Consider the following 24,350-nt stretch of genomic DNA (forward strand, 5'->3'; position numbering starts at 1 on the left):
CGAGCCCAGCGCGGGCAGTGGCCACAACACTCCTCTCTCCGCAGGTCACAAGGCCAGACGCCCAGGCAGCGTCCGGGCGAAGGGGCCTTGGAGGACACATCCCGGGGCCGGGCCCCGAGCCCAGCGCTGCGGGCACGTGTGTCCTGGGGGATGGAGCCCGAAGGCGTGGGCCCTGGTGTGGGGAGCAGACTTTCCTACAAAATGAGTTTCTGCTTAAAAAGAGACCAAAGTCGGCAGGAAACCAGGAAACACCTGCAGCTCCTGGAACCCAGGGGTCATGGGCTGGGGGTCGGCCCAGGACAGCCCTGCAGGTGCCGCGGCCTCAGGGCCGGTCCAAGGTCCTGTCCCCACCCGTCCAACACCGGCTGGAACACCCGATGGCCCCGGTCTCACTGCCTTCGAAGGTGCTGACCACTGGGCTCCGAGGGCAGAGCGTCCGGCAGGCACTGCAGCAGGGAGAGCCTGGCGGTCTCTGTCTCTCCTGAGGCCCAGACCCTCCCAGCCCGGCTCCCAGCCAGTCTCGGGCGCCTGCTGTGGTCCCTGACGCTGAGCGGCCGTGGGCAGGACGCAGCAGCGCAGGAAGCTGGCTGAGGCCACCTCGCGCCTGCCGCTGGGGCCGAGAGCTGAGCCAGGCGAGTCCAGGCCCATCGAGGCCTCAGGGGCACAGCCTGCCCTGGGGCGGGCGGGCGGTCGGTCGGGCGGGCGGGCGGGGTGCAGTGAAGGCGAGCCTGTCAGACGTTGCTGACCCGGGCTTCCACCAAGGAGAGGGCAGTGGGGCCCGCATCCCTGTCCGAGGGCCGCTCCCGCCTGACGTAGCGCGGCTTCCGCACTGAAACGGTGGAGACAGGTGGGTCAGCGTGGGGCCTGGGGCGGGCGGGGTGTGAGCCGACCCGCTGGCACCCCTGGGGCCGGCAGAGGCAGGACCGCCCGACCCAGCAGTGAAGGCCCCAGGCCTCGGGGGCAGAGCAGGGACTCGGAAGGGCCAACCCAGGGAGGCGGGGTGACCCCAGACCCCATGCGGGGTTCCTCCCCTTCCCCCCTCCTCTCCCTCCCCCTCCCCCCTCCTCTCCGACAGAGTCCGTGTCTCAGAAGCGAAGGGGAAAGGGCACGGAAGCCCTGGCTGATTAGGGGACCTGGCCGTCCGTGGGGCCCCGGCCTCCCTGCTGTGGCCCTGGAGGCAGCGAGGGCTGACGTACCTGAGGACTGCGGCGGGGGGGATCATCGCGGCCTTGAAAGGAGAGGACAGTGAGACTGGGGGTGCCGCACGGAGGGACAGACACAAGGACAGACACGGGCAGACGTGACTTACGGCTTCGCTGGGCTGCAGGGCGGGGGCTGTGGGAAGAGCACAGGTGTCACTGGGGGGGTCCCGGGGGGGGGGGGGGCTGTGGACCCTGCAGAGGTTCCCCCACACCTGCCAGCAGTGCCCTCCCCGGGGCTCAGGCCACATCTCCCACCTGCACTGGGGGGGGGGGGGTGGCCCCAGGCGAGCCCCACCTCCCACCTCCATCCGGCGGCCAGGACGCACCTCTGTCCCTCCCGTAGCAGAGCCGGGGCAGTTTACTGCTGCGCTTGAGGTAGAAGAAGCCGGCCACGGCCAGGATGAGGCCCGAGCTGAGGAGGAAGGTCCCCAGGAAGAGGGAGGCTGCCACTCGAGGGCCCCCTGCAGGCAAGGACCCCTCAGCCCTTCCTTCCACGCCTGGGCCTGAGGGGGCCCCACAGGCAGGGGGAGGGGCACAGGCTGGGGGAGGGGGCACGGGCTGGGGGAGGGGGCACGGGCACAGGCAGGGCTGGGGGAGGGGCACAGGCAGGGGGAGGGGGCACAGGCACAGGCAGGGGGAGGGGCACGGGCACAGGCAGGGTGGGGGAGGGGCACAGGCTGGGGGAGGGGGCACGGGCACAGGCAGGGCTGGGGGAGGGGCACAGGCAGGGGGAGGGGCACAGTCTGGGGGAGGGGCACAGGCTGGGGGAGGGGGCACAGTCTGGGGGAGGGGCACAGGCAGGGGGAGGGGGCACAGTCTGGGGGAGGGGCACAGTCTGGGGGAGGGGCACAGGCTGGGGGAGGGGCACAGGCAGGGGGAGGGGGCACAGGCTGGGGGAGGGGCACAGGCTGGAGGAGGGGCACAGGCTGGGGGAGGGGCACAGGCAGGGGGAGGGGCACAGGCTGGGGGAGGGGGCACGGGCACAGGCAGGGGGAGGGGCACGGGCACAGGCAGGGGGAGGGGCACGGGCTGGGGGAGGGGCACGGGCACAGGCAGGGGCACGGGCACAGGCAGGGGGAGGGGCACAGGCAGGGGGAGGGGCACGGGCACAGGCTGGGGGAGGGGGCACGGGCACAGGCAGGGGGAGGGGCACAGGCTGGGGGAGGGGGCACGGGCACAGGCAGGGGGAGGGGGCACAGGCTGGGGGAGGGGGCACAGGCACAGGCAGGGCTGGGGGAGGGGCACAGGCAGGGGGAGGGGGCACAGGCACAGGCAGGGCTGGGGGAGGGGCACAGGCAGGGGGAGGGGCACAGGCAGGGGGAGGGGCACAGGCAGGGGGAGGGGCACGGGCTGGGGGAGGGGCACAGGCAGGGGGAGGGGCACGGGCACAGGCAGGGGGAGGGGCACAGGCTGGGGGAGGGGGCACAGGCACAGGCTGGGGGAGGGGCACAGGCTGGGGGAGGGGCACAGGCAGGGGGAGGGGGCACAGGCAGGGGGAGGGGGCACAGGCACAGGCAGGGCTGGGGGAGGGGCACAGGCAGGGGGAGGGGGCACAGGCACAGGCAGGGCTGGGGGAGGGGCACAGGCAGGGGGAGGGGCACAGGCAGGGGGAGGGGGCACGGGCACAGGCAGGGGGAGGGGCACGGGCTGGGGGAGGGGCACAGGCAGGGCCATGACCCCCGTGGCGGTGACTCTGACCCTGCCGCAGGAGGAGGCAGGGCCACAGAGGAGCTGGGAGGAGGGTGGGATCGGACAACCTTCGCGCCTGCTGCTGGCCCAGCCTGGTGACAGGCGGGCACCTAAGTGGGCTGCCCGGGGCCGCCAGCCTCGAGGCCAGGGCAGCACACGCCACTTCCTTCTGGTCCTGAGACGCTCAGGGAGGCCTCGCCCTCCGTCCAGGGGCCGCGCCCTCCTGTCCCAGCCCTGCCTGACTGCAGTGGCCCAGCGGGCGTCAGGTAAGGGGTCCTGTGCCCGCCCCGGGCCCCGGAGCTGAGGCGCCCTTGTCTGGGCGCAGTGTCTGCACCCTCCGAGCCCCGGTCCTAGCAGAGCCAGGGGGCAGCGCGGGACCTGGGTGTCCTCCGGCCACTGAGAACACACATCCCGGTCTCATGGACAAGGGGCCTGGCGGGCTGGGAGGGAGGCAGAGGGTGGATGCGTGGCTCTAAGGGCTCCCCTGCCAGGACCGTCAGATGCACGGGGAGGCCCAGTGGGCCTGCTCTCCATGCAGAGCCCAGGGCTGGGGTGGGCGGGCCCTGACGTGGACATGGCCCTGCTTGGCCAGCACCATGGTCGGGTCGGCACTGGGCCTGGGTCCGACGATGCCCCTCCCCCGCCCTGAGGGAGGCCTGCTCGGGCCTGGGAGCCAGCGCACTCACCGGGACTCGGCCACCCCGGCGTCCCTGTGCTCCTGTTGGCGGGGGACTGCGTGCCCTGGCCAGCCACTGTGGGAGCACTCCGGTCAGTGCGGGCCCCGCGGGGGGACCTGGAAGGACCCCCTGGGGCCGGACACAGTCCACAGGGGTCGCGGGTGTGACCGGGAGGCAGACAGCTCTCAGCCACAGCTGTCGGACGGGAGGGGCGAGGAGAGGGGGCCGGGCGAGGTGGGCCCCACTGCCCTGGGACAGGCAAGGCCCGGAGCGGAGGCCTCGGGGAGAGTGGGCGGTGGGCGTGGGGAAGGGGACAGGGACCAGCAACCTACGGCCTCTGCACTCGGAGCTGCTGTGGGTCCCGTTCCTGCACCGCACGCAGCTGGCGCTCCCGTCCGCGTTCCAGCGCCTGAAGCAGCCTGTGCGACAGAGGCAGTGAGGACGGCCCGGCGGGCGAAGCTGTGACAGCTCGCTCCCCGCCTGGACGTCAAGGCGGCACCAGAGGCTGGAGCGCCAGGTCCCAGAGCCGTCACCAAAGCAGGCGGTGCTGTGGCCTCACGATGGACGGCCTCCGCCAGCACAGCCCTGCCTCCAGGCTCAGGCCACCCCTCCAGGCCTGGGCGGCTGCCCTCCTCTCGGCAGTGTGGCCTCCGCTGGCCCTGCCCCTCCACTGGGTCCCACATACTCCAGCCCCCCACACCCGCCAGCCGCCACCAGCAGCCAGCCCTGCCGGCCAGTGGCCGATGGACAGCCCGTCTTGCCAGCTGCGCCCTTCAGGGCAGGGATTGGGTCCTTCACTGTGATTATTTCTTAGCTCCCTCAGCTCTCAGCACGGAGGCTGAGCAAACACATGCCGACCGACCGGAGTGCAGTGCTGGCCACGGCCGAGCTGGGGACAGCCACAGGCCAGGCCCCTCTCAATGCCCTTCCAGACGTTTCACCCACGGAGGGGTCAGCGAGGGAGGCCTTGCTGCTGTGGCTCCCAGTGAGGGCAGGGCCCCAACGGGAACATGGGCGCAGCCGTGACCAGCGCCAGCTCCCACGCGCCGTGCTGGGCCAGCTTCTTGTGAACATGGGGAGCTCTGTTCCCTCCCCTGGCGTCTTGGGGGGAGGGCTGTGGGGAGGCCGCGGTATTCGCTCCAGGGTCGGCTGCAGGAGGCCTAGGAGGGGCCTGGCGCCACCACGACGCTCCCAAGAAGCCCGCTGTGCGGTGGGTGCAGGGCAGCCCCGAGGGAGCCAGGACCGCGACCACACGCTGAAGGAGTGAGGCCGACTCAGGGGCCAACAGGCCCTCTGGACACACCTGGCCCTGACTCTCAGGGGGAGGGGGTGGCCGGTCCCAGCAGGGCCAGGCCTCTCCAGAGATCGGGGCCTTGAGGACAGAGGATTCACCCAGATCTACCGACACCGCGGCGCAGTCGATGGCGAGTCCTCAGCTTTAAAAGTCCAACCTGAGACGCTCTGTGAAAAGGTCCCACCACACAGCCCAGAAGACGCTCCGTGGCATCGCAGCCCCGCTGAGCGCACGCGAGCAGCCAGCCAGCAGCGAGCGAGCCCGTGACCTCTGGCAGCAGGGGTGACGCAGAAGTCGTCTTCGGAGAACTAACCGTGTGCCTGCGGCTCCGCCTGCTCACGGCGGAGGTGCTCGTGCCTGGAACGGACGCAATCGCGATCTCCTCGTCCACCCGGACCTGCCTACAGCTTCCACGCGGGCGTTTCCAGTTCTCTCCCACCCTGACGAGGGGTCACTAAGAACTAGACCTGCCCTGGCCGGAGCCCCGGGAACAGAGCCGGACGCCCTGAAGTCCCGGACGGTCACGCGTGGACAGCCTTCCCGCCTGCTGCCGGGCGAGCCGCCCGAAGGCCACAGCCCCCGGCGCCGTCAGACATGCAGGCAGCGGCAGGAACGCATCGACGCGGCTTGGAGCTCAGTGTCTGGACACTCTCTCGGCTGCCTGCTCTCTGGACACGGAACTGGGCTTGCATTTGCTCCATCGGCCTCCTCGTTCTTCTCCACAGCATTGCTTCCTGCTCCCCCACCCCCTGCAGAGGCCTCACTGGGGGAGCCACCTGCCACACTGCCCCCCACACGGAGACCCTGGGCGCCGACCGAGGCGGCTCCTGTCTGCTCATGTCTACAGTGTGTGAACCCCTGAAGGTACAATGTCAAATGAGGGACGGAAGGAAGCCAGACTGTGTCGCCTAAAACATGCCTCTTTGACATAAAAATTTTCAGCTCGAGACACTTAAAAACAGCAGGTGCCCCTCCACTTCCTCTCGAGGCTCCGTGCCGAGCCCACTGGCCTCCCTCACTCAGCCGCTCTCAGGGCAGCCGGGCCTCCCTGGGAGCAGAGCCGGCCTCTCGCCCCCCCCCCCCCCCCCCGCCCGCTGCTCAGCATCCGTCTCCCATGGGCCCTGCCCACCAGCCAGGAGGGAGGCTTGCATGGGGCCACCCCTCCGGTCTCGAGCCCTCCCATCTCCCCGAGGTCTGCGCGCCCCCTGCCCTCCCAGCTGTGTGAGAGCCGCACAGGCTCAGGCCAGACGCTCACCTGGGCCACACAGGCTTGCGCCGGGGCAGGTGGTGTTGACGTCCACCACGTCCACACAGCACTTGGACGGCTGGCCCTGGAAGGGAACGGACGGTCAGTTCCCAGACCCCGTGGCCCAGGGCGCGTGCGGGGCACGGAGGTGGAAGGGCTCGCCTCCAGGAGGGGCTGGGCCGCAGGCTCCAACCTTACTTCCTGGCACCCAGGCCACAGGGCAGGGCACCTACCGCGCTGTCCGAGGACTTGCTGGCAACTTCCGCCAGGAGGCCGGCCAGGAGGAGGGCGCGCGGGGAGCGCCATGTCCCGGAGCGCAGGGTCTGCAGCAGAGCGGGGCGCGGGGCTGCCGGGCGGGCGCGGGGGACCTGGCCTGGCCCCACAGAACGCGAGCTGCAGACATCCAGCTCCTGGCAGCCTCGCGCTCTGCGGCCGGGTGCTGAGCTGCCCGGAGTCTCACGGCCAGGTCTGAGGCCTGCAAATCAAGGTGCCGGGTGAGGCCCACGGTGGTCACGGCCTCCGGTGCTCCAGGTCCCACGAGACTGGGCTCGGACGGTCCCCCCTCCCCCCTGGCACAGCTTCCCGGAGGGAGGAGGGCTGGGCAGAAAGGGGTGAGGAGCCGTCCTTGCACGTGAGTTCTGGCCCGGCTTGGCCGCCCATCACCTCGTTGGGTCTGGTAAAACCCGACGCGGACCTGCTGGGTGGGAGGGTGCCTCTGGGGAGCGTGTCACAGGGACCCTTGGTCTCACCCCACTTTCTTCACAGGAGAGGGAAGGACATCACTAGGGGACAAAGGTCAGGCCCAGGCCCATGCCCCGCAGAGAGCCTTCTGGGGGGTGGAACACAGAGCAAGACAGACGGGACCGAGCCACACACCAAGCATGGGTCCGAGCACGCCACCGACCTCCGTGTCCGTGGGACTCAGGGCCCGAGCGGTCGCATCCCTCATGCAGCCAGGCCCACACGACCAGCGTGAGCCAGACAAACTTTAGCAACTTCCCGCCAACTTCCGGGAGGGCCCCACCAGCCATCGGCCTGGCACATGGCAGGCGAGTGTTTTCTCGTAGGAACGTCACCGCTAGGAACACCGTGCACTCGGCAGAAAAGCAGACGGAGGTGCTCAGGGCAGCGAGTGCAAAAACGTGCAAGTAACCGGCTCTCAGCCTCGTGTCCGCACAGGGAACGGGGGCGTGTCACAGGGAAACGGGGGGTGTCACAGGGAAACGGGGGGTGTCACAGGGACACAGGGGTGTGTCACAGGGAAACAGGGGGGGTGTCACAGAGAAACGGGGGGTGTCACAGGGAAACGGGGGCGTGTCACAGAGACACGGGGTGTGTCACAGGGACACGGGAGCGTGTCACAGGGACACAGGGGTGTGTCACAGGGAAACGGGGGGGGTGTCACAGAGAAACGGGGGGTGTCACAGGGAAACGGGGGCGTGTCACAGGGAAACGGGGGCGTGTCACAGAGACACAGGGGTGTCACAGGGACATGGGGGGTGTCACAGGGGAACAGGGGCGTGTCACAGGGAAACGGGACACCCTCGGTCACACGGACCAACGCGGAGAAGCCCCCTGCACCCCATCCCACCAGAGTCTGGGCAGCACCATCAGCTCGTCCCCAGGAGGAGTGAGCGGCGACGCAGGAACCGGAGCCGGACAGAGGGCAGCACCATCAAATCCATTAAAATGAGGTTTCTCACGGGAAACTAAGGCGCGGCTGCAGAAACCAGTCCCGTCAGGGTGGGCGCTCGAGACAGGGATTCGCCGCTGCGGCTCCCGCTCCAGCCACAGCAGCCACAGCGCCTGCTTCTCCGTCGGGCAGGAGGCCCGAGGCCAGCGCCTGGAGGAGGCCGTGCCCCTCTGACTCCCAGGCGGTCCCCGCGCCGTGCGCTCAGGCCTCTCCGGGTAGGTGAGCCAGGGCAGGGTCTCCCCTCCCAGGGCACTGATCCCGCCTGCACCCCCCCCAGACCTCCAGGCTCCCTCACCACCTCCCACAGGCCCCGCCTCTGCCTCCCCTCCCCGCCCCCTGGGCCAGGGCTCGCCTTAGGGACTTGGGGCGCAAACATTCAGCCCACACAGGAGACCCCGGGACCACAGGGTGTGTCCTAGCACCATCGGCGCACAGCTCCACAGCCCGACGCAGGGGTCAGAACTGGTCGAACCTGCCTGTGCCGGCCACTGTGGGGGAACCACACCTCAAAACCACTGGATAAATCCAAGTCATTTTCTATTTTGGACCCAAGAAGCCAAATAGCTGGTAAAAGGACATCTACACGGTCAAGAGAAACCCGGTGGGAATTTAAATGGAACTGGTTCTTCCCAATTCTTATTTCCTTAGGGAAACTGGTCTCAATTCAGAACCGCCGTCAGGTCATGGCGCTTCTAAACGCGTCAGGAGGAAGGGTAACCGACTGGGATGGTTTTGGTCAGTTGGTCAGGGGTTGGGTCCTGGCCCGACGACCATGGGCACAGGCTCCCCAACAGGAAGGCTTTCCTGGGCGTCCACCCAGAGCAGGGGGACCCCACCTACACGCCCCGCCTTCCGGACGCTGCGGCTGGAGGGGGCGTGGGGGACGTGTGGAAGCACCTGTTTCTCCCACTGCTGGGCACATGTGCCGGCCCGCGGGACGTCGCCCGTCCGTGTGGGTTCGGCTGGTCGGCTAAGCAGCAAAGGGAGCCGGTGTGAAAAGCCACTCGCAAAGCAACCCTAACAGGTGCTTCTCCACCTACAACTCCGACTTGCTGAGAGAGAACTCAGTGCTGTCAAACGCTTGACTGGACGTAAGGGGGAAGGTTCGGGCCCTGGCCGGGGAGCTCAGCTGGTCAGAGCGTCATCCCGTACACCAAGGTTGCGGGTTCGATCCCAGGTCAGGGGACGCATAAGTGGAGCAAATGGATGTTTCTCTTTCCGCTCCTCTCTCTCTCTAAGGCCAATCAATAGTGTTTTTAATATGTTTTTTATTAATTTCAGAGAGGGAGAGAGAGAGCGATCCCCAGTAGGGGTGGTGCAGGAGGCAGCAGGTGCCCCGATTGAAAATCGAACCCGGACCCTCAGTCCGGCCGATGCTCTATCCGCTGGGCCAAACCGGCCAGGGCAGCACCCGACTTTTTGAAGTTTGGGCTGTGACTGCAGAGCCCGCTGCCCGGCGCTCGGGTGTCCACCCCCAGGGATCTGCGTGCTGACCACCATCACAGGCACCTGTGCGCGGAGACCACGTGTCCTCAGATGACCCTGGGCAAGGGGCTGTGGGCGAGGCCGGGCCCTAGGGGGGCGGCTGTGGGGCGGCCACTGGGGACCACCCGCCGGGACAGCCCTTTGCTCTGCTTTCCGGAGGGACTGGGGGCGGGGGGGGGGGGGCGGGGGGGGGGGTGCGCCCGCCAGGAAAGGGCTTCTGCGCAATCCCGGCTCTGGCTCCTCCTGCGGCTCCTGAGCACAGCGAGGCCGGTGGGACCCGCTGGACCCGCGGCGACACCCCAAGGGCAGGCCAAGGCTGCCGTCCCGGCGGCGGCGACCCTGAGAACCACGCGGAACAAAAGCGAATTCGATGGGACGAGGCGGCTACAGGCTCGGTCACAAACGGCTTCGGGCAGAAACTGCATTTGCCAGACGCTGTTGCCTGAAATGCTGTAAAAATCGTACCCGAACCACCTGGTCTCCATCACGTCGGAGCTAAAGCATCTACTCCGTCCGCAGGCGACGACGCTCAGCTGCGACGGCGAAACCTACGTTTCGGCCAAGCCCGGGCGGTCGGGCGATGAACCCGGAAACCCCGGGGAAGAGGCCGCAGGTCCCGACGGTCCGGCGCAGCGGGCGCCGTGGGAGGCCCGGGGGGCTCGGGACGGGGCCCCAAGTCTGGTTACGGGGGCTCCCTCGGGCCCTTTGTCCGGTCCCCGGCCCCCGCCCCGCCCCGAGACTGCCCCGACCTCGGGGCTGCGCCTCCAGGCCGCCCAGGCTCCCGCCCCTGACCTGCCCCACGGGCCCGCCGCCCGCCCACCCCCAGCCTTTCACTCACCCCGGCGCCCCTTGGGTTCCTCTTTCGTACCCCCCGCCCTCCAGGTGGTCGCGCCGAGCACCTTGGGACTTGTAGTCTCACCGCTGCCACAGCCCGGGTGCCAGGGCTCGAGACTACCAGCCCCGAACTACACTTCCCGGCGGTCTTCGCAAGAGCCCACTCTGGCCAGGTGGGTTCCGCTACAGGATTATCGCGAGGCCGTGTGAGGCGCGCGCGGAGCGACCTGGGAAGTGTAGTCTAGGGCGCCGCGGTCCTAGCCGCCGGGCCCTGTACTGGGCTAGGGAGGGAGAAGGTGGAGGGGAGAACTACACTGCCCAGGATTCCTCGCGCGCGGACGGTCTTTGGCGTTGCTAGGAGACCGGAAAGCCCGGCGGCGGCAGGACAGCAGCTCTGACCCGGTTTCGGGCGCGGATAGAAGGCTCCCGCCTGCGGCCGAAGCGACGCTGGCGCCGGCCGCCCCTCGGCTCCACTAGAGAAAGTAACAGCACAGGGCCGTGTGGCCGATGTGCGGAGGCCGTTGTCTGAGCGGATGGGAGAGCACGCGGACTAACCCATTTCGCTACTGAGCGCCTTGGTGACGCTCACTGTCTCCGAGTGGCGCCTGCAAAATCCGAGGCTTCCCAGCCCAGACCCTTCGGACGCTTGGCTGCGAGGCCCGCGCGGGTCCCGCCAAGCTGGGCAGGGACGTTCACTCCGCGTGGGGCTCCTGATGTTGAAGCCCAAGACGGGATTGGGGGGTGATGTGGAGCCTCTGTGGGGTCAGATGAAACAGGATATCGCGGTGCCTGGTCAAACTTCCCTTGGGCATGCAGAGCGCCCCGGGGGAAGGGGTTGCCAAGGAGCTTCTGGGAGAAAAGACAGTGAGACTGACCACTGCCCTTCTCGTGTCCAGCCTGGTTATACCTTCCCTGGGGGTGGGGTTGGCCCCCAGAGCGAGCAGGCAGGCAGGGGCACTGGGTGTGCCGGGGGGTGTCATCCTAAGAGAGGCGCTGCCCTCTGCGTTTCGGGCGGAGCCAGTTTTCCTCAAGGGCCACTTGGAGAGCAGTGTCTGGGCTGGTGGCTTGGCCTGGACCAGGGAGGGGCCACCACCGTGCAGACTGTTACACAGGCTCTGCAGGTCTTGACGCACGTCCACGTCCACGGGACTGTGAGCAGACGGGTGACTGGGTTCCTCTGAGCTAGTGAAGCTGGTCGGACTGGTTCCTCTTCCCGCCCAAGCTCCACCCCATGGACTCCCGGGAGGGAGTGCGCCCCAATCAGTCCCAAGACCATGGGGTCAAGGTGACAGGACTCGCCCCCTGGGCTGGCTCTGTCCCAACAGGGCACCAAAGTGGGTGGAATTTCCACATGTGTGGTCTCAGGCTCGGCCTCTGAGCCACCCTGGACAAAAGTGACAGCCTCTCCTCTCAGTGAGTCACATTGTGCTCATGAAAGGGATGTCCCTCAGGCCTGTGGCAGGCCTCGATGTTGTCTCCAGATCCGGCTTAGAATGACACCACGTTTCCACCAGCATCCCTGAGGTCGTCTGGGTGAGAGGTGGGTGCCATCAGGGCCAGGAGCTGCAGGTGTGCTAGACCATGGGGGCCGCAGGACAGCCGGCACCTGCCCACACCCCCGGCCCCAGGCTCCTTGGCTCTGGGATGCCCATCCGGCCGAGTCCTGGGGGTTCAACCCCCCTCTCGATGCCGTCTCAGGACATCGTCTCCAGCTGGAATGGCCAGAGTTTTCAGCAGCCACAGAGCACCAGCCTTTCAGCACGAGGTGTTCCCCAAGCAAAGGGATGGGGTCAGGAGGGAGAGTGGGTGTGACTGCTCAGCGGGGGTTCAGCATCTGCTGGGTTTCTCTCCTTGGCAGCGGGAGGTTCGGTTCCAGGATGCCCCTCAGGCCTCTGGCCTCGGAATGACACCACCAGAAACGGGCGTGTGCGACCAGCATGAGCTGGTCTCTGACGGCAGCAGGTTTTCAGAATGATGTGACTGACGGCGGCGATAAACACGCCGGAGAACTCAGTCACGCCCGGGAAGGTGAAGCTCACGTGAACAGGAGGAACCTGGGCCCCGACCCGGGACCTCTGAGCACTCTGATCCCGTCTGCGTCCCGGCTCTCGCTCTGCTGTCTGCTAAGGCGCCTCCTGCGCCTGCCACGCATCGCAGAAGGACTTTCCGGGTCCAGGAGCCAAGCCGTGTCCTCCTCCTGGGCTGCTGCTGAAGACCCGGGGACGCAGTGGTCCCGGCCTCGTGGGATTTGTTTCTGAGGCCGTGGTTCCCCCCCGGAACCTCCCCAGCGTCACCTGTCCGTTCACCACAAATCGGTCACTCAGGGCTTCTCGGCAAGGTCGAGCCCAGGCTCCCTGAAGCTCCACCAGAGAAGCCTGGGCGAGAGGCTGCTGAGGGCAGAGGACTGAGTCTGCAGAGGCCGGGCTGGGCCGGGTTGTGGTGTTCGGTGAGGAGCAGGCTTGGTTAGGACTGGACACGGTCCCGGTGGCAGTTCAGGGTTGGTGGACACAGGAAGGCAAAGGTTCAGGGGTCTTTGTGGGGTCTGTTGAAAGCCTGGAGTTTAAGGTGTTTTTTTTGGCCATAAAGCTCCTGAAATGAACAATAAAGTTCCTTTATCTTTCTGTGCAGGAGTTTCTTTCTTTTTGTTTTGTTTTGTTTTGTTAATCGTCACCCAAGGATATTTTTTCCATTGACTTTAGAGAGAGTGGAAGGGAGGGAGGGGAGAGAGAGAGGGAGAAACATTGATGTGAGAGAGGCACATAGATTGGTTGCCTCCTCCCCCTCCCAGCAGGGCGGGGGATCAAACTTGCAACCCAGCACGTGCCTTTGACTGGGACTCAAACCCGGGACCTGGGAATCCTCAGGGCAAGGACAGGTGCTCTAACCACTGACCCACCAGCCAGGGCTGTGCAGGGGGATCTTGAAGCCCCGCCCATACCTCCGTCCGAGGCCCCGGGATCCTCACCTTCCTGAGCTGGGGAGGGTCCCTCCCCTCCTACAGGGCCGAGAGGGCTCTTGTTTGTTTTTGTTTTTAATCAGGAACAGATGTTGACTCTCAAATACTTTTTAAAAACATCCATCGAAGCCCTGGCTGGTTTGGCTCAGTGGAAAGAGCCTCAGCCTGAGGACTAAAGCCCCGGGTTCGATTCCGGTCAAGGGCACATGCCTGGGTTTCGGGCTCGATCCCCAGTAGGGGGCATGCAGGAGGCAGCCGATCAATGATTCTCATCAATGATGTTTCTATCTTTCATTCCCTCTCCCTTCCTCTCTGGAATCAATAAAAAGATTTTTAAAAGTCTATTGAGGTGATCATATGGTTTCTCTTTCTTAGTTCGTTCTTGGGTTGAATTACATTGATTTTCTACTGTTAAGCCAACCTTCCGTTCCTGGGGGAACCCCATCTGGTCACGATACGGTATCCTGTCTCCGTGTTGCTGCACACAGTTTGCTAACACCGTCCAAGTTAAGGATTAATTAGCTCAGAACTTCCTGTCTGTGTTGTGAGGGACTCGCCGCAGAGCTGGCTGCAGTTCACCGTGGAGCCAGGCTTTTCCATGAGAAGATTCTTAACCGTATCCTCAGTTTCTTCTCTTTTAGAAAAACAAACCTGTGTTTGTTATTTATTTTTAAATAAATTTTATTGATGTCAGCTAGGGTCTTTGGTTTCTGTGCTCGGCCCGTTCCTGTAACATGGCTGTTGGAGCAAAGGGATTGCAGCCCCTGGGTGACCCGCAGCTTCAGAAAGAGGGGAAGCCACAGCGGCTCAGGGCAGAGCCGGGACCAGCTGCACGCACGGGGCCAGGATGGGCCCAGAGGAGCCTGAGCCTCGGAAAACAGCGCCCCCCCCGCCCCCTGGGCCTCCGTTGCATCACCGAGGAAGGCGGTGGGGTGGGGTGGGGTGGGGTGGGGGTGTGGGGGGCGTGCCTGGGCCGGGCTCCAGGCTCCCTGCTCCTCAATTACCGTGCTGTTCCCGGGGCCCACTCCTCTGCTCCTAGTTACTAGGAAGGTGCTCGCTGTCCACGCAGCTCTTCCCAGCGTTCCCGCCTGTGGGACGTGGCGTGAGCAGACTCAGGAGGCAGCCCTGACTCCCCTCGGGCGCAGAGAGCTGGGCACTGTAACCCAACCCCGGAGCCCCCCACCCCCACCTGCAGGGACTCGGCCCAGGGAGGAGCAGGTGAAGGTCCTTAGTGCTTCCCACTGGCAGATGCTGGGGGAGGCTCAATTATCAGCGAGTTCATTGCCAGATTGGAGGGCGGCCCTAATTGCTGTGTTTACCCCACTCCCCCACCCGTTCTCCCCACCAGGCCGGTTTCCAGGGCAGCACCGCCAGCTCAGGCCTCAGGAGGGAACGCAGGTAGGCTAGAGACGCCGCTGGCTGCCCCCGGCTGGTACCCCGTCCTTGCCTCTAGAGTGGGGGGGATGGGATTGGGGTACTCACCCGGGGCCGCCAGCAGGACCCTGGTGCACAGCAGTGTGCCCGGGTCTGCGGGGTGGGGCCGGGGGCACCCCGAGCCCCGAGAAGCCGAGGGTCACCTGGTGAACTGGGAGGAGAGGCCTCTAGGCAGCCGCAAGGCTGGTGGGACAGGGCCGGGGGTGCCTGCCAGGCCGGGCTCCTGGGTCCCAAGTGCACATCGGCCTGGCCAGAACCTCCCAGAACCCACCTTTCCGGGAAGCCAGTCTCCTGCCTGTGGTCCCCGGGCAGCGCCTCCTCGTGGTGGGCTGAGTGGCCAGGTCACGGCTGTGTCTGGGGCTCGGCCAGTGCCTGGCTGGGGCCCGGTGACCTCGACCCTCAGTCTGCCGGGCTGGTGTCAGGGACAGAGCTCGGACATGGGACTCCACCATCCCCACAGTGCCAGGGGGGTGGGACCCCGCCCTCCCCACAGTCCTGGGGGGGATGGGGACCCCCCACAGTCCTGGGAGGATTGGGACCCCACGCTCCCCACCCTCACCACAGAGCTGGGGGTATTGGGACCCCCACCCCCCCAGTGCTGGGGAGATGAGAGGATCAGTCCCTTGTAATTCTCCAGCCGGCCTGCAGGTGGCGCCCCTGCCCAGGGGGCAGCTGACCTGGACTTTGGGTGCTGCCCCCACCCCCCTCCGCCATTCCGACCTGGGGAGGAAGGTGGGCCTGGACCCTTCCTCGGGGAGGCGCTGAAATGGGGGCCCCTCCCCGTAGAGGAGTGTGGGGTGCTCCTGGGGTTGGCGCAGAGGCAGCCCCTTCCCTGGGAGGAAAAGGGACCCGCCTTCGACCTGAGCCTCCGCCTTCCAGGCACCAAAAGCCCAAATCACAGCGCCCTGGGGTCCCCCAAACCCTCACCAGCACCTCAGAGGGGACGTCAGCCCGGTCATCACACCTCCCGGCCGGGGAGCAGCTGGGCCCTGCTGTTCTGGTGTCAGCATCCTCCTGTCTCGGGGACCCTCTGTCTCCACGGCGCCCCCACCCCCAGGACAGTCCCGTCTCTGGTGGACTTCTGGGTCCGCGAGGGTGACCAGCTCCTCTGACCCTGGGGACCCCCACGCCCATGGCCACGGACTCACCACATCCCCTCTGCTCCACTAGGAGGCGCCAGACGCACCAAGTCATTCACTCAAAACCGCAGTCAGGGTTCCCCAGAGACACAGGACAGATGGGGCGCCGGGATGTACTGTTAGGGTTGCTCCCTGGTAGGGACCTGGTAGGGTCGGCCAGTGGGGTCCCTCCTGTCTGAGTCCAAGGACCATGACGAGCGCCCCAGCGTGAGGGCCACCCCCCAGGAGGGAGCCACCAGTTTAAGTGTTCATCTCATCCAAAAACTCCCTCCCACAAACACCGGAATAACGTTTGACCACGTATCGGGCGCCCGAGGCCCAGCCAACGGGCACAAAATCAGCCCAGACTCTTGCTGCGGGGACGCGGGGACGCAGGCCGAGGGGGGGGGCTGGAGGAGTGAGTTCATGACGTAGACATAAGCGACAGAATGAGCACAAACAGGGAGCTCTTCCCATGAAAACCCCACATCCCTGTGGCACAGCGGTTCTCAACCTTCCTAACGCCGCGGCCCTTTAATGCAGCTCCTCATGCTGTGGTGACCCCCAACCATAACATTATGTTCGTTGCTACTTCATAGCTGTCATGTTGCTCCTGTGATGAATCGTCATGTAAATATCTGATCTGCAGGATGGTCTTAGGCGACCCCTGTGACAGGGTCGTTGGACCCTCAAAGGGGTCGCGACCCACAGGTTGAGAACCGCTGCCACGCGCGGCATGGCGAGAGGCCGCCCTGTGGGAGGCGCTGTGGGCCGTCGGCTCCGGCTCCAGGGCCCTGCCTTGTCTCAGGAGTTAAACAGTTAAGTAAAAACAGAATGTGCAGCCCTGGCCAGTTTGGCTCAGTGGGTAGGGCGTCGGCCTGTGGACTGAAGGGTCCCGCGTTTGATCCCGGTCAAGGGCACGTGCCTGGGTGGCAGGCCCGCTCCCGCCTGGTCAAGGTGGGTGGGAAGGCAACCGATCGGTGTGTCTCCCCCATCCCACTATCTGAGAAATCAATCGGAAATATCCTCCGGTGAGGACGAACAACAGGAATCTGTGTCTTTTCCTCTCTCTTCTCTTAACCAACCCCGTGCTGCTCCCTCAGCACAAACGAACAAACCCATAACCCAGCTGAGTGTCTTCCAAAACCCAACCCGAACCGAACTGAGGGGCCTTGGCCTGGCGCGGCCGCCGTAACCCAGGCACCAGGAGGGTCCCCGCTCTGGGACCCTGTGTGCCCCCTCCCCGCTGAGGGACGCACCTGAAGAAAGTGATGGGATGGCACTTTCTTTTTAAAAAATGTTGTTTTTATTGATTTGAGAGAGAAACATTGAGGTGAGAGAGACCCACACACCCGCTGGGGATCGAGCCCACAAGCTGGGCCTGTGCCTGACCAGGGATTGAGCCCGAGGCCTTCGGTGCCCGGGCGTCTCCCCGCACCTGAGCCACGCGGGCCGGGGTGGGGAGGCGCCGCCGGGGTTGGTTCTAAAAGGGTCGAGGCTGATTTGAGGTTGAACACGTAGGTTGTGACATTAGCTGTTTCACCCACCTCCCTGCTCCGAGTTCAGCTTTACTGAAAGTAAAGACAAACCTTCAGGTGCAGCGTGTGCTCCCGGACATAACCCCCTTCTCACTCTGCGGGAACAGCTGTGGCAGCCGCCAGGCCTTCCGTCCGAGGGGCCCCTGGGCGAGGCGAGGCCTGGACATGTCTCCATAGCTGACACGGAGCGGACGCGTTAACCTGTTCAACACGCATGTGCATATGGGGCAAAGCTAGATTTTTTTCTTAGCTTCTTGACGTTTACAGGTGTCTTAGGTGGCGAGTTTTTCCTAATTAGACATTAAAAGAGTAAACGGTAAATTTCATACTAAAAAATAAGTAAAAGGGTGACAGCCTGTCTCGCCCTGGGGGACGCAGCTCAGCCACAGGAGCTGAGACCCGCCCGCTGCCCTCAGGCTCGACCCCGGGGTCATTTCTAGCAACGGATGCAGCGTGGGGAGGGCTGGGCGTCCCTGTGCTGGCCTCCACCCATGCCAGCGTGCCCGAGGGTCAGCCCGGCACGCTGTGGGACCCCAGGTCCAGCGCCCCCCACGCCCCACGGCTGCCCGGGCCCCTGCAGGGCGGCCAAGGGATCCTCCGACTTTAGGCCCATTTCATACTGAATCCTGGGCACCAAGCCCTGCCCTGGGCAAATATGTATTTAGTCACGAAGGGCTCACCGGGACGAAGGCCACGAAAGGCTCGTCCCAGCCCAGGCGTCGAGGAGCCCCCACGGGCCGACGGGCCAGGCAGGGGGGAGGCGTGGGGCGAGGAGGGGCGGCTGGAGGACTTCCGGTTTCCTGGGACTCAGCAAAGACGGCCCACCTGGCAGGAGACGGTGGAGAGGTCCTGTGGGCACCCGCCCTGTGCGGAGGGCGTGGCGAGCCCGAGCCGGGCGCTGGGCCAGCGGCCAGGATGTGTCCTGCGCGGCCTCTGTGTGCCGATGGTGCGATAGGAGGGAAGGCGACTGCGGGGAGAGCCTGGGGCCTCCACCCCACAGGGCTGTGGTCTGGAAAGACGCCGGGGGCAGCTTGGTGAGGCCCAGACCGGTGGGCGGCCTCGGCCAGGGGGGCAGGCCTCCCAGCCCGCCAACGGCCTCGGGCGCCGTGTGGGTGCCCTGCCCCAGAGCAGTGCAGGGACGGGGTGGGCTGTGTCCCCCTGGGGGCCCCGCAGGCCTCTCTGGTGGCACCAGCCCAGGCCTTGCTCACCTTGGAGGGGCCGTGGGCGCTGAGAGATGTCCGGTGGGGACCCCAGGCTGCTGGCTGTGCTGGGAAGGGCCCCGGAGGTGGCCCAGGTGGCCAGTGTGTATCCAGGACTCGGGCCCCAGGTGAGGACACCTCCTGCCTTGTCCTCTGGGCATCTCCTGGGCGGGTGCCCATCCTGAGAGCCGGGGCCGCCCACCTGGTCAAGACTGAATTCCTCTGCCCTTTGGGGCTGGGCCTGGGGCAAGGTGCTGGGTGGGCAACATGGAGCCCGGCCCACACTCCTCCGAAGCGCTGGCCCTCCCGGGAGCGGCAAGCCTGGTCCCAGCACGGGGCACCCGCCCGCGAAAGACAACCCTCCCGTCCGGTGCAAATGTAAAGCACCTCCGCCCGCGAGGCAGCAGGAGCCCTCGAAGCCCCTGGAGCCGCTCCCAGGACCAGGAGGCTCCCGCCAGGTGTGGTCGGTTTGTGAGAAGGAGGCAGGTGTGTGTGTGGGGGGGGCGGACAGCGCCCAGGAGGGACCACGGGAGCCGCAGCTCTGAGCAGGGTCCCCTCACCACGGGGGGCAGCCCCGAGGGGGCCAGGGCCAGTGTGCAGTGAGCTGCCAGCCTCCCTGGCCCCTGCGTGGCGTCAGTGTAGGCCGGGAACACAGGTGTGGTGGTCACCTGCCCGGTGCTGGCTCCCCACCTCTCACTGGAATTCTAACCGGAAACAGGACAGAACACGAGGCAGATACTGTCCCGAACTCGGCCACAGGGCCGGTCTATCGCACACGCAGCACCACTGGTCGGAGAGAAGTAATGATGACGACGGGAAATACAACCTCGTCTCGCGTGGAAAGGGCCTCCTTGGTTTTTAGCCAACATTTGTTTATGTTACATTTGCTGTAGTGACGTGTCCGGAGACGTAAATAACACACCAGCGTGTCCGCTGCGGCGACGTGAGAGGAGGGTCAGGGCTGGGGTCGTCCTTCCACCCACCCGACAGTGGGTGACTGTGGTGACCTCTGGGTGACCTCTGGTGACCTGTGAACCATTGGTGACCCGTGGGTGATCTCTGGTGACTTCTGGGTGAGCCATGGTGACCTGTGGTCTGCCTCCCACCACCGGCTCATGGCCCGGTGGCCCTTCCGAGAGCTGTGCCTCCCTGGCTGCCCAGGTGGCGGCTCTGAGAGCCCACACTGGACATTCGTGCTGTTTGTCGTGTCTGGAGGCGGACATGGAGGGGGCAGCGTGTCCCCTTCCCGCTCCCACCAGCTGCCCCGCAGCCAGACCGCCAGCCCAGGCCCTTCCTGTGGTCAGGCGGGCTGGGACGGTCACAGGTTCCCGCCCGCGGGCTCGCTGCAGCCACACTTCATTTCAGAAGGAAAAGGCCCTGTCGGCTCCTGGCTCACCCGACGCGGCACCGGGCGCCCTCCCCTCTGGGGGGAAAGGAGGCGGTCAGCTGTGAGTGCAGCTTCCGGGCTAAAGGAGCTCAGGGCCCTGAGTGTGGGTGGCAAGGCCCTCTCATCTCCAGAGCCGCTGTGGGGGGACCTCCTGGCCCCCAGGCCTGGGCCCTGGGACTTCAGCGGGGCTGGCACCTGGTGAAGGGCACCGCCTGGCTGGTGTGGGCCCTGTGGCTCCCAGGCCCCTGTACTGTGATGGCCTGGGCCCTGCGGGGCTTCTCCTGGCACTGCCTTCACGGCCAAGGGCCACTGTGTCCCCAGCGGCCAAGGGCCCAGGGCTGGACCTGCTCCTCAGTCACCTGCCTGGTTGTGTGTATGTGGAAGATGCTCACGCACAGGCATGCTCACAGGTGCACACACTCACGCACAGGCATGCTCACAGGTGCACACGCACACACAGGCATGCACACAGGTGCACACGCTCACACACAAGCATGCTCACAGGTGCACACGCTCACACACAAGCATGCTCACAGGTGCACACGCTCACACACAGGCATGCTCACAGGTGCACACGCTCACACACAGGCATGCTCACAGGTGCACACGCTCACACACAGGCATGCTCACAGGTGCACACGCTCACACACAGGCATGCTCACAGGTGCACACGTTTACATACAGGCATGCTCACAGGTGCACACGCTCACACACAAGCATGCTCACAGGTGCACACGCACACACAGACATGCACACAGGTGCACATGCGCACACACAGGCATGCTCACAGGTGCACACGCTCACACACAGGCATGCTCACAGATGCACACGCTCACACACAGGCATGCTCACAGGTGCACACACAAGCATGCTCACAGATGCACACGCTCACACACAGGCATGCTCACGGGTGCACACGCTCACACACAGGCATGCTCACAGGTGCACACACAGGCATGCTCACAGATGCACACGCTCACACACAGGCATGCTCACAGGTGCACACACAGGCATGCTCACAGATGCACACGCTCACACACAGGCATGCTCACAGGTGCACACACAGGCATGCACACAGGTGCACACGCTCACACACAGGCATGCACACAGGTGCACACGCTCACACACAGGCATGCTCACAGGTGCACACACAAGCATGCTCACAGATGCACATCCACATGTATGCTCACACATGTGCACATGCTCTCACACACTTATAATTGCAGGTACACATTTGCACACAGATTTATATGCTCACACACAGGCATGCATGCACACACGTGTGCCCACCACCACACCTGCCCCTCTGCACTCACCCTGCTCTCACCCCTGTCCACTCTGCCCACTCCCCCCTGGCTGTTGACCTTGCTGGGGACACTTCCCTAGGACCCCCACCTTTTTTTCCTGGTCTGCCTGTTGCCGCAGACGACACCCCCGTCTCCCACGCCCTAGGCTGCCCTGGGCTGTGGCAGCCTCAGTGCCCAGTACCAGCGGCTCCTGGTCCCAGCTCACGAACACGACCCTGGGGGGGGGGGGTGTCTCTGCTTCCCTCCCTGGGCGGTGGCGGCAGCGTCCCCTGAAAAGGCTGTGGTTAGTGCCGGCAGGAAGCCTGCGCCCTGGGGTGCACCCGTCTGGTCTGTGCGGCCCCCCTGTTTCTGTCAGTGGGCGCGGCACCCAGAGCCGGGCGAGCATCTGCATAGACTGACCTCGTTCTGCCCTGGCTTGTGAGTCTCTGCCTCTGGTGTCAGACACTTTCCCGGCCGAGGGGCCTCCCTCCCGTGTGACACGTTTCCGAGGGAACCTGGGAGTCGGCCACGCGGGCAACAGCTCTTTCCCGCCCTGTGTTCCCGCTCCCGTTTCTCCCTTTTTGCACAGGTTTATTTTTAAATACATTTTTATTGCTTTCAGAGAGGAAGGGAGAGGGAGAGAGAGAAACACCAATGATGAGAGAGAAACATTGATTGGCTGCCTCCTGCACCCCTGCCCCCCGCCCCCCTGCGGGGATGGAGCCCACAAACCGGGCGTGTGCCCCGACCGGGAATGGAACCGTGTCCTCCGGGTTCACAGGTCGACGCTCCACCCCTGAGCCCCACGGGCCGGGCGGGCTCAGCTCTCTCCCACCGCGTGTCCCGCTCCCTTTTCCGAATCTTGGTCCGTGTTCCCTCCTCCCGAGCCTCCGCCCTGAGAACAGTGCGAGCATTTAGGACGTTAGAACCCACATCTCGCGGCTGACACCTGCCGGCGCTTCGGGGCCCCTCCCCACGGTCCCGCGGGGACCCGATGCCCGGGTGTCGGGAAGGGCTGTGTCCAGTGTGTGGTGCCCACCTTCGTGGGTGAGGACGGGAGCAAAGGCTGTGAGCGGAGTGTCCCGGAGGGGAGGCCTAGGCCTTGCGGGGACGGGGGGGGAATCCCAGCCCGTTAGCGTCACCGGGACGGCCTCTCACGCCAGAGCCCTGGCGCGTGGGGGCTGTGGGACCGGTGTGGCCGGGCCAGGCCGGTGTGGCCGGGGGTGGGACCCTACGGAGCTGTGTGTGGACCTGCAGGTGCCCGGCACCTCCACACACGCCCCTCGATCCTCAGGGCTCCCTGTGGCCTCGCCGGAGTTCGGCCGTTTCCTCTTTTCTGTGACACCCTGCGGCACGCCGGCCCCGAGAGGTCCCCTGCGCCCACGTATGTCCCCAGGTTTGTTCCTGGGGGGCCTGGAGAAAAGCCTCCCAGGCTCAGCTTCTGCAGCCCACGGGGCTCCCTCCACAGCGCTGAGGCCAGGTGCGGAGGGCCAGGCCGGAGCTCTCTCCAGCGTGGCTGCCTGGACCCGTCCTCTGCGTGGGTTGATGCCACGTCCCCTAGGGGCCCAGCACCCTCCCACGAGGATATGTGGGTCTCCCCGGGGGCACATGAGGGGCTCAGGCTGTCCTAGAGCTGGAGAAACTTGAGGTCAAAGGGGAACTGATCTCGGGCTTTGCCTCTCCCAGCACCATGTGCCCGTCACTCGGGCAGGGGCGCCAGGCTGTCCGTCCCCCCGTCGCGGCCACAGGGCCCACAGGAGCTCCGTGTGGCCTCTGCCCGTCCAGCCGCGGGGTCACGGCCGGAGCCCAGGATGAGGACAGGACTGGGGTGGGATGTGGGGCCGGGCACGCAGGGCGGCGGGGGCCGGGCTGGGGGAGCCGGTGCTCCACCCTCGATGCTGCCGGTTCCCTCCAGCGAGGGGGGCAGCCCGTCTCGCCCCCTGACCACTTTCCTTTTCTGTTTTTTCTCCTCTTTTCTCTCTTTTCCCCACGGCAGCCTCCCTGTTGTCCTGACGTATTTACTTTGAACGGAAAGCCCTTGGCATTCCTGTGCAGACAGACACGATACACAAACCTGGTTTTCCCTTGGAGCAGAAGTTAAAAATTATTCAACGCGGAATTCCTGGGCTGAGCTGCGGGGCCGCTGTACCAGGCAAAGGTTTCCACCGCCTTCCCTGCCGGCCAGGCCGCTAACGCCGCCCGGAGCCTCGTCGCCGTGGCCGGCCCGTCCTCCCGGACCAGGTAGGACTGAGGCTGACAGGGAGCCTCGGGGTGCAGTGTGTCTTGTGGGGTCGGCGGTCACCCCCACCCCCCGATTCTGAAGCATTTCTGTCTGAGCTGCCGTCCAGCTATGGTCGTCTCTGGGACACCCTGGAGCTGCCGGTGGCATCAGGGACTCGGGCGTCCCAGCGGGGAGCCGGGGGCTGGGGCCTGGCAGGCTCCAGGAAAGAGCGTGCCTGCTCCTCGTTGAGGTGGGGTGAGCGTGCCTGCTCCTCGTTGGGGTGGGGTGAGCGTGCCTGCTCCTCGTTGGGGTGGGGGTGAGCGTGCCTGCTCCTCGTTGGGGTGCAGTGAGTGTGCCTGCTCCTCGTTGGGGTGGGGTGAGGGTACCTGCTCCTCGTTGGGGTGGGGCGAGCATGCCTGCTCCTCGTTGGGGTGGGGCGAGCGTGCCTCGGCGCACACTGGGGGCTTCTGGAACAGCTGGGAAGCTGAGGCTGGCCAAGGGGCCGCGCAGGCAGCCGCCACCCGAGGCCCCACGGCCCCACGGCCCCTGGACATTCAGTTCCTGTGTCTGCACGAAAGGCCCGGGGGGCTCCCAGCTCCCGGGGAAGTTGGGGTTCGGCCCTCTGTGCCATTTGTGGGTGTTACTGAGCTTCCGGTAGCAGCAGATGATTGCCAGGAACCCAACTGCCCATGGGACCTAATTATGACCCGGCCGCTCGCGGGCAAAGCACCCTGGGCCCAGCAGGAAGGAGCGGCCGGTCCCCGATTCACATTTCCTGATGGGGCAAGGTCGGAAGCTCTGGCCGGGAAACCGAGCTCGTTCCGTGAAACCAGACTCGCGTGCCCCGTGCACACCTGGGGGAGGGATTCCTCGTCGCAGGACCAGCCTCCTTCCCGGAGCTGGAGTCAGTCCCCCCCAGGCTCTGAGCCCAGGGGCAGGGTCCATGGGGGGCACCAACGAAGCAAGATGGGGCCTAAGACACGGACGGCTCCACGGGCAGCTGGTCACGTAGCAAAATGGGAGCGTTGCCATGGAGACCTGCCTGACCGGGAAGGTGGACATGGTGGGGGTGTGGTCCCATGATGGAAATC

The 24,350-nt window shown here is 65.7% G+C and overlaps 1 protein-coding gene across 1 annotated transcript; it reads right to left on the minus strand.

Annotated features, from left to right (window-relative positions):
- Nucleotides 1–655: 655 nt before the first annotated feature.
- Nucleotides 656–23,813, minus strand: CUNH1orf159 (chromosome unknown C1orf159 homolog). Its single transcript, XM_070407342.1, is given in 14 exon segments — nucleotides 656–829; nucleotides 1,197–1,215; nucleotides 1,217–1,228; nucleotides 1,310–1,335; nucleotides 1,529–1,663; nucleotides 3,578–3,643; nucleotides 3,901–3,987; nucleotides 6,118–6,193; nucleotides 6,342–6,583; nucleotides 10,125–10,251; nucleotides 17,847–17,991; nucleotides 18,375–18,433; nucleotides 18,926–19,069; nucleotides 23,646–23,813. Coding segments are annotated over 14 exon segments (1,404 nt in total). The 3' UTR covers nucleotides 656–731.
- Between the last annotated feature and the right edge of the window lie 537 nt (nucleotides 23,814–24,350).

Source organism: Myotis yumanensis, unplaced genomic scaffold (genome assembly GCF_028538775.1).
Source record: "Myotis yumanensis isolate MYYU_CA2020_CCGP unplaced genomic scaffold, mMyoYum1.0.hap1 SCAF_2, whole genome shotgun sequence".
Classification (NCBI taxonomy): domain Eukaryota; kingdom Metazoa; phylum Chordata; class Mammalia; order Chiroptera; family Vespertilionidae; genus Myotis; species Myotis yumanensis.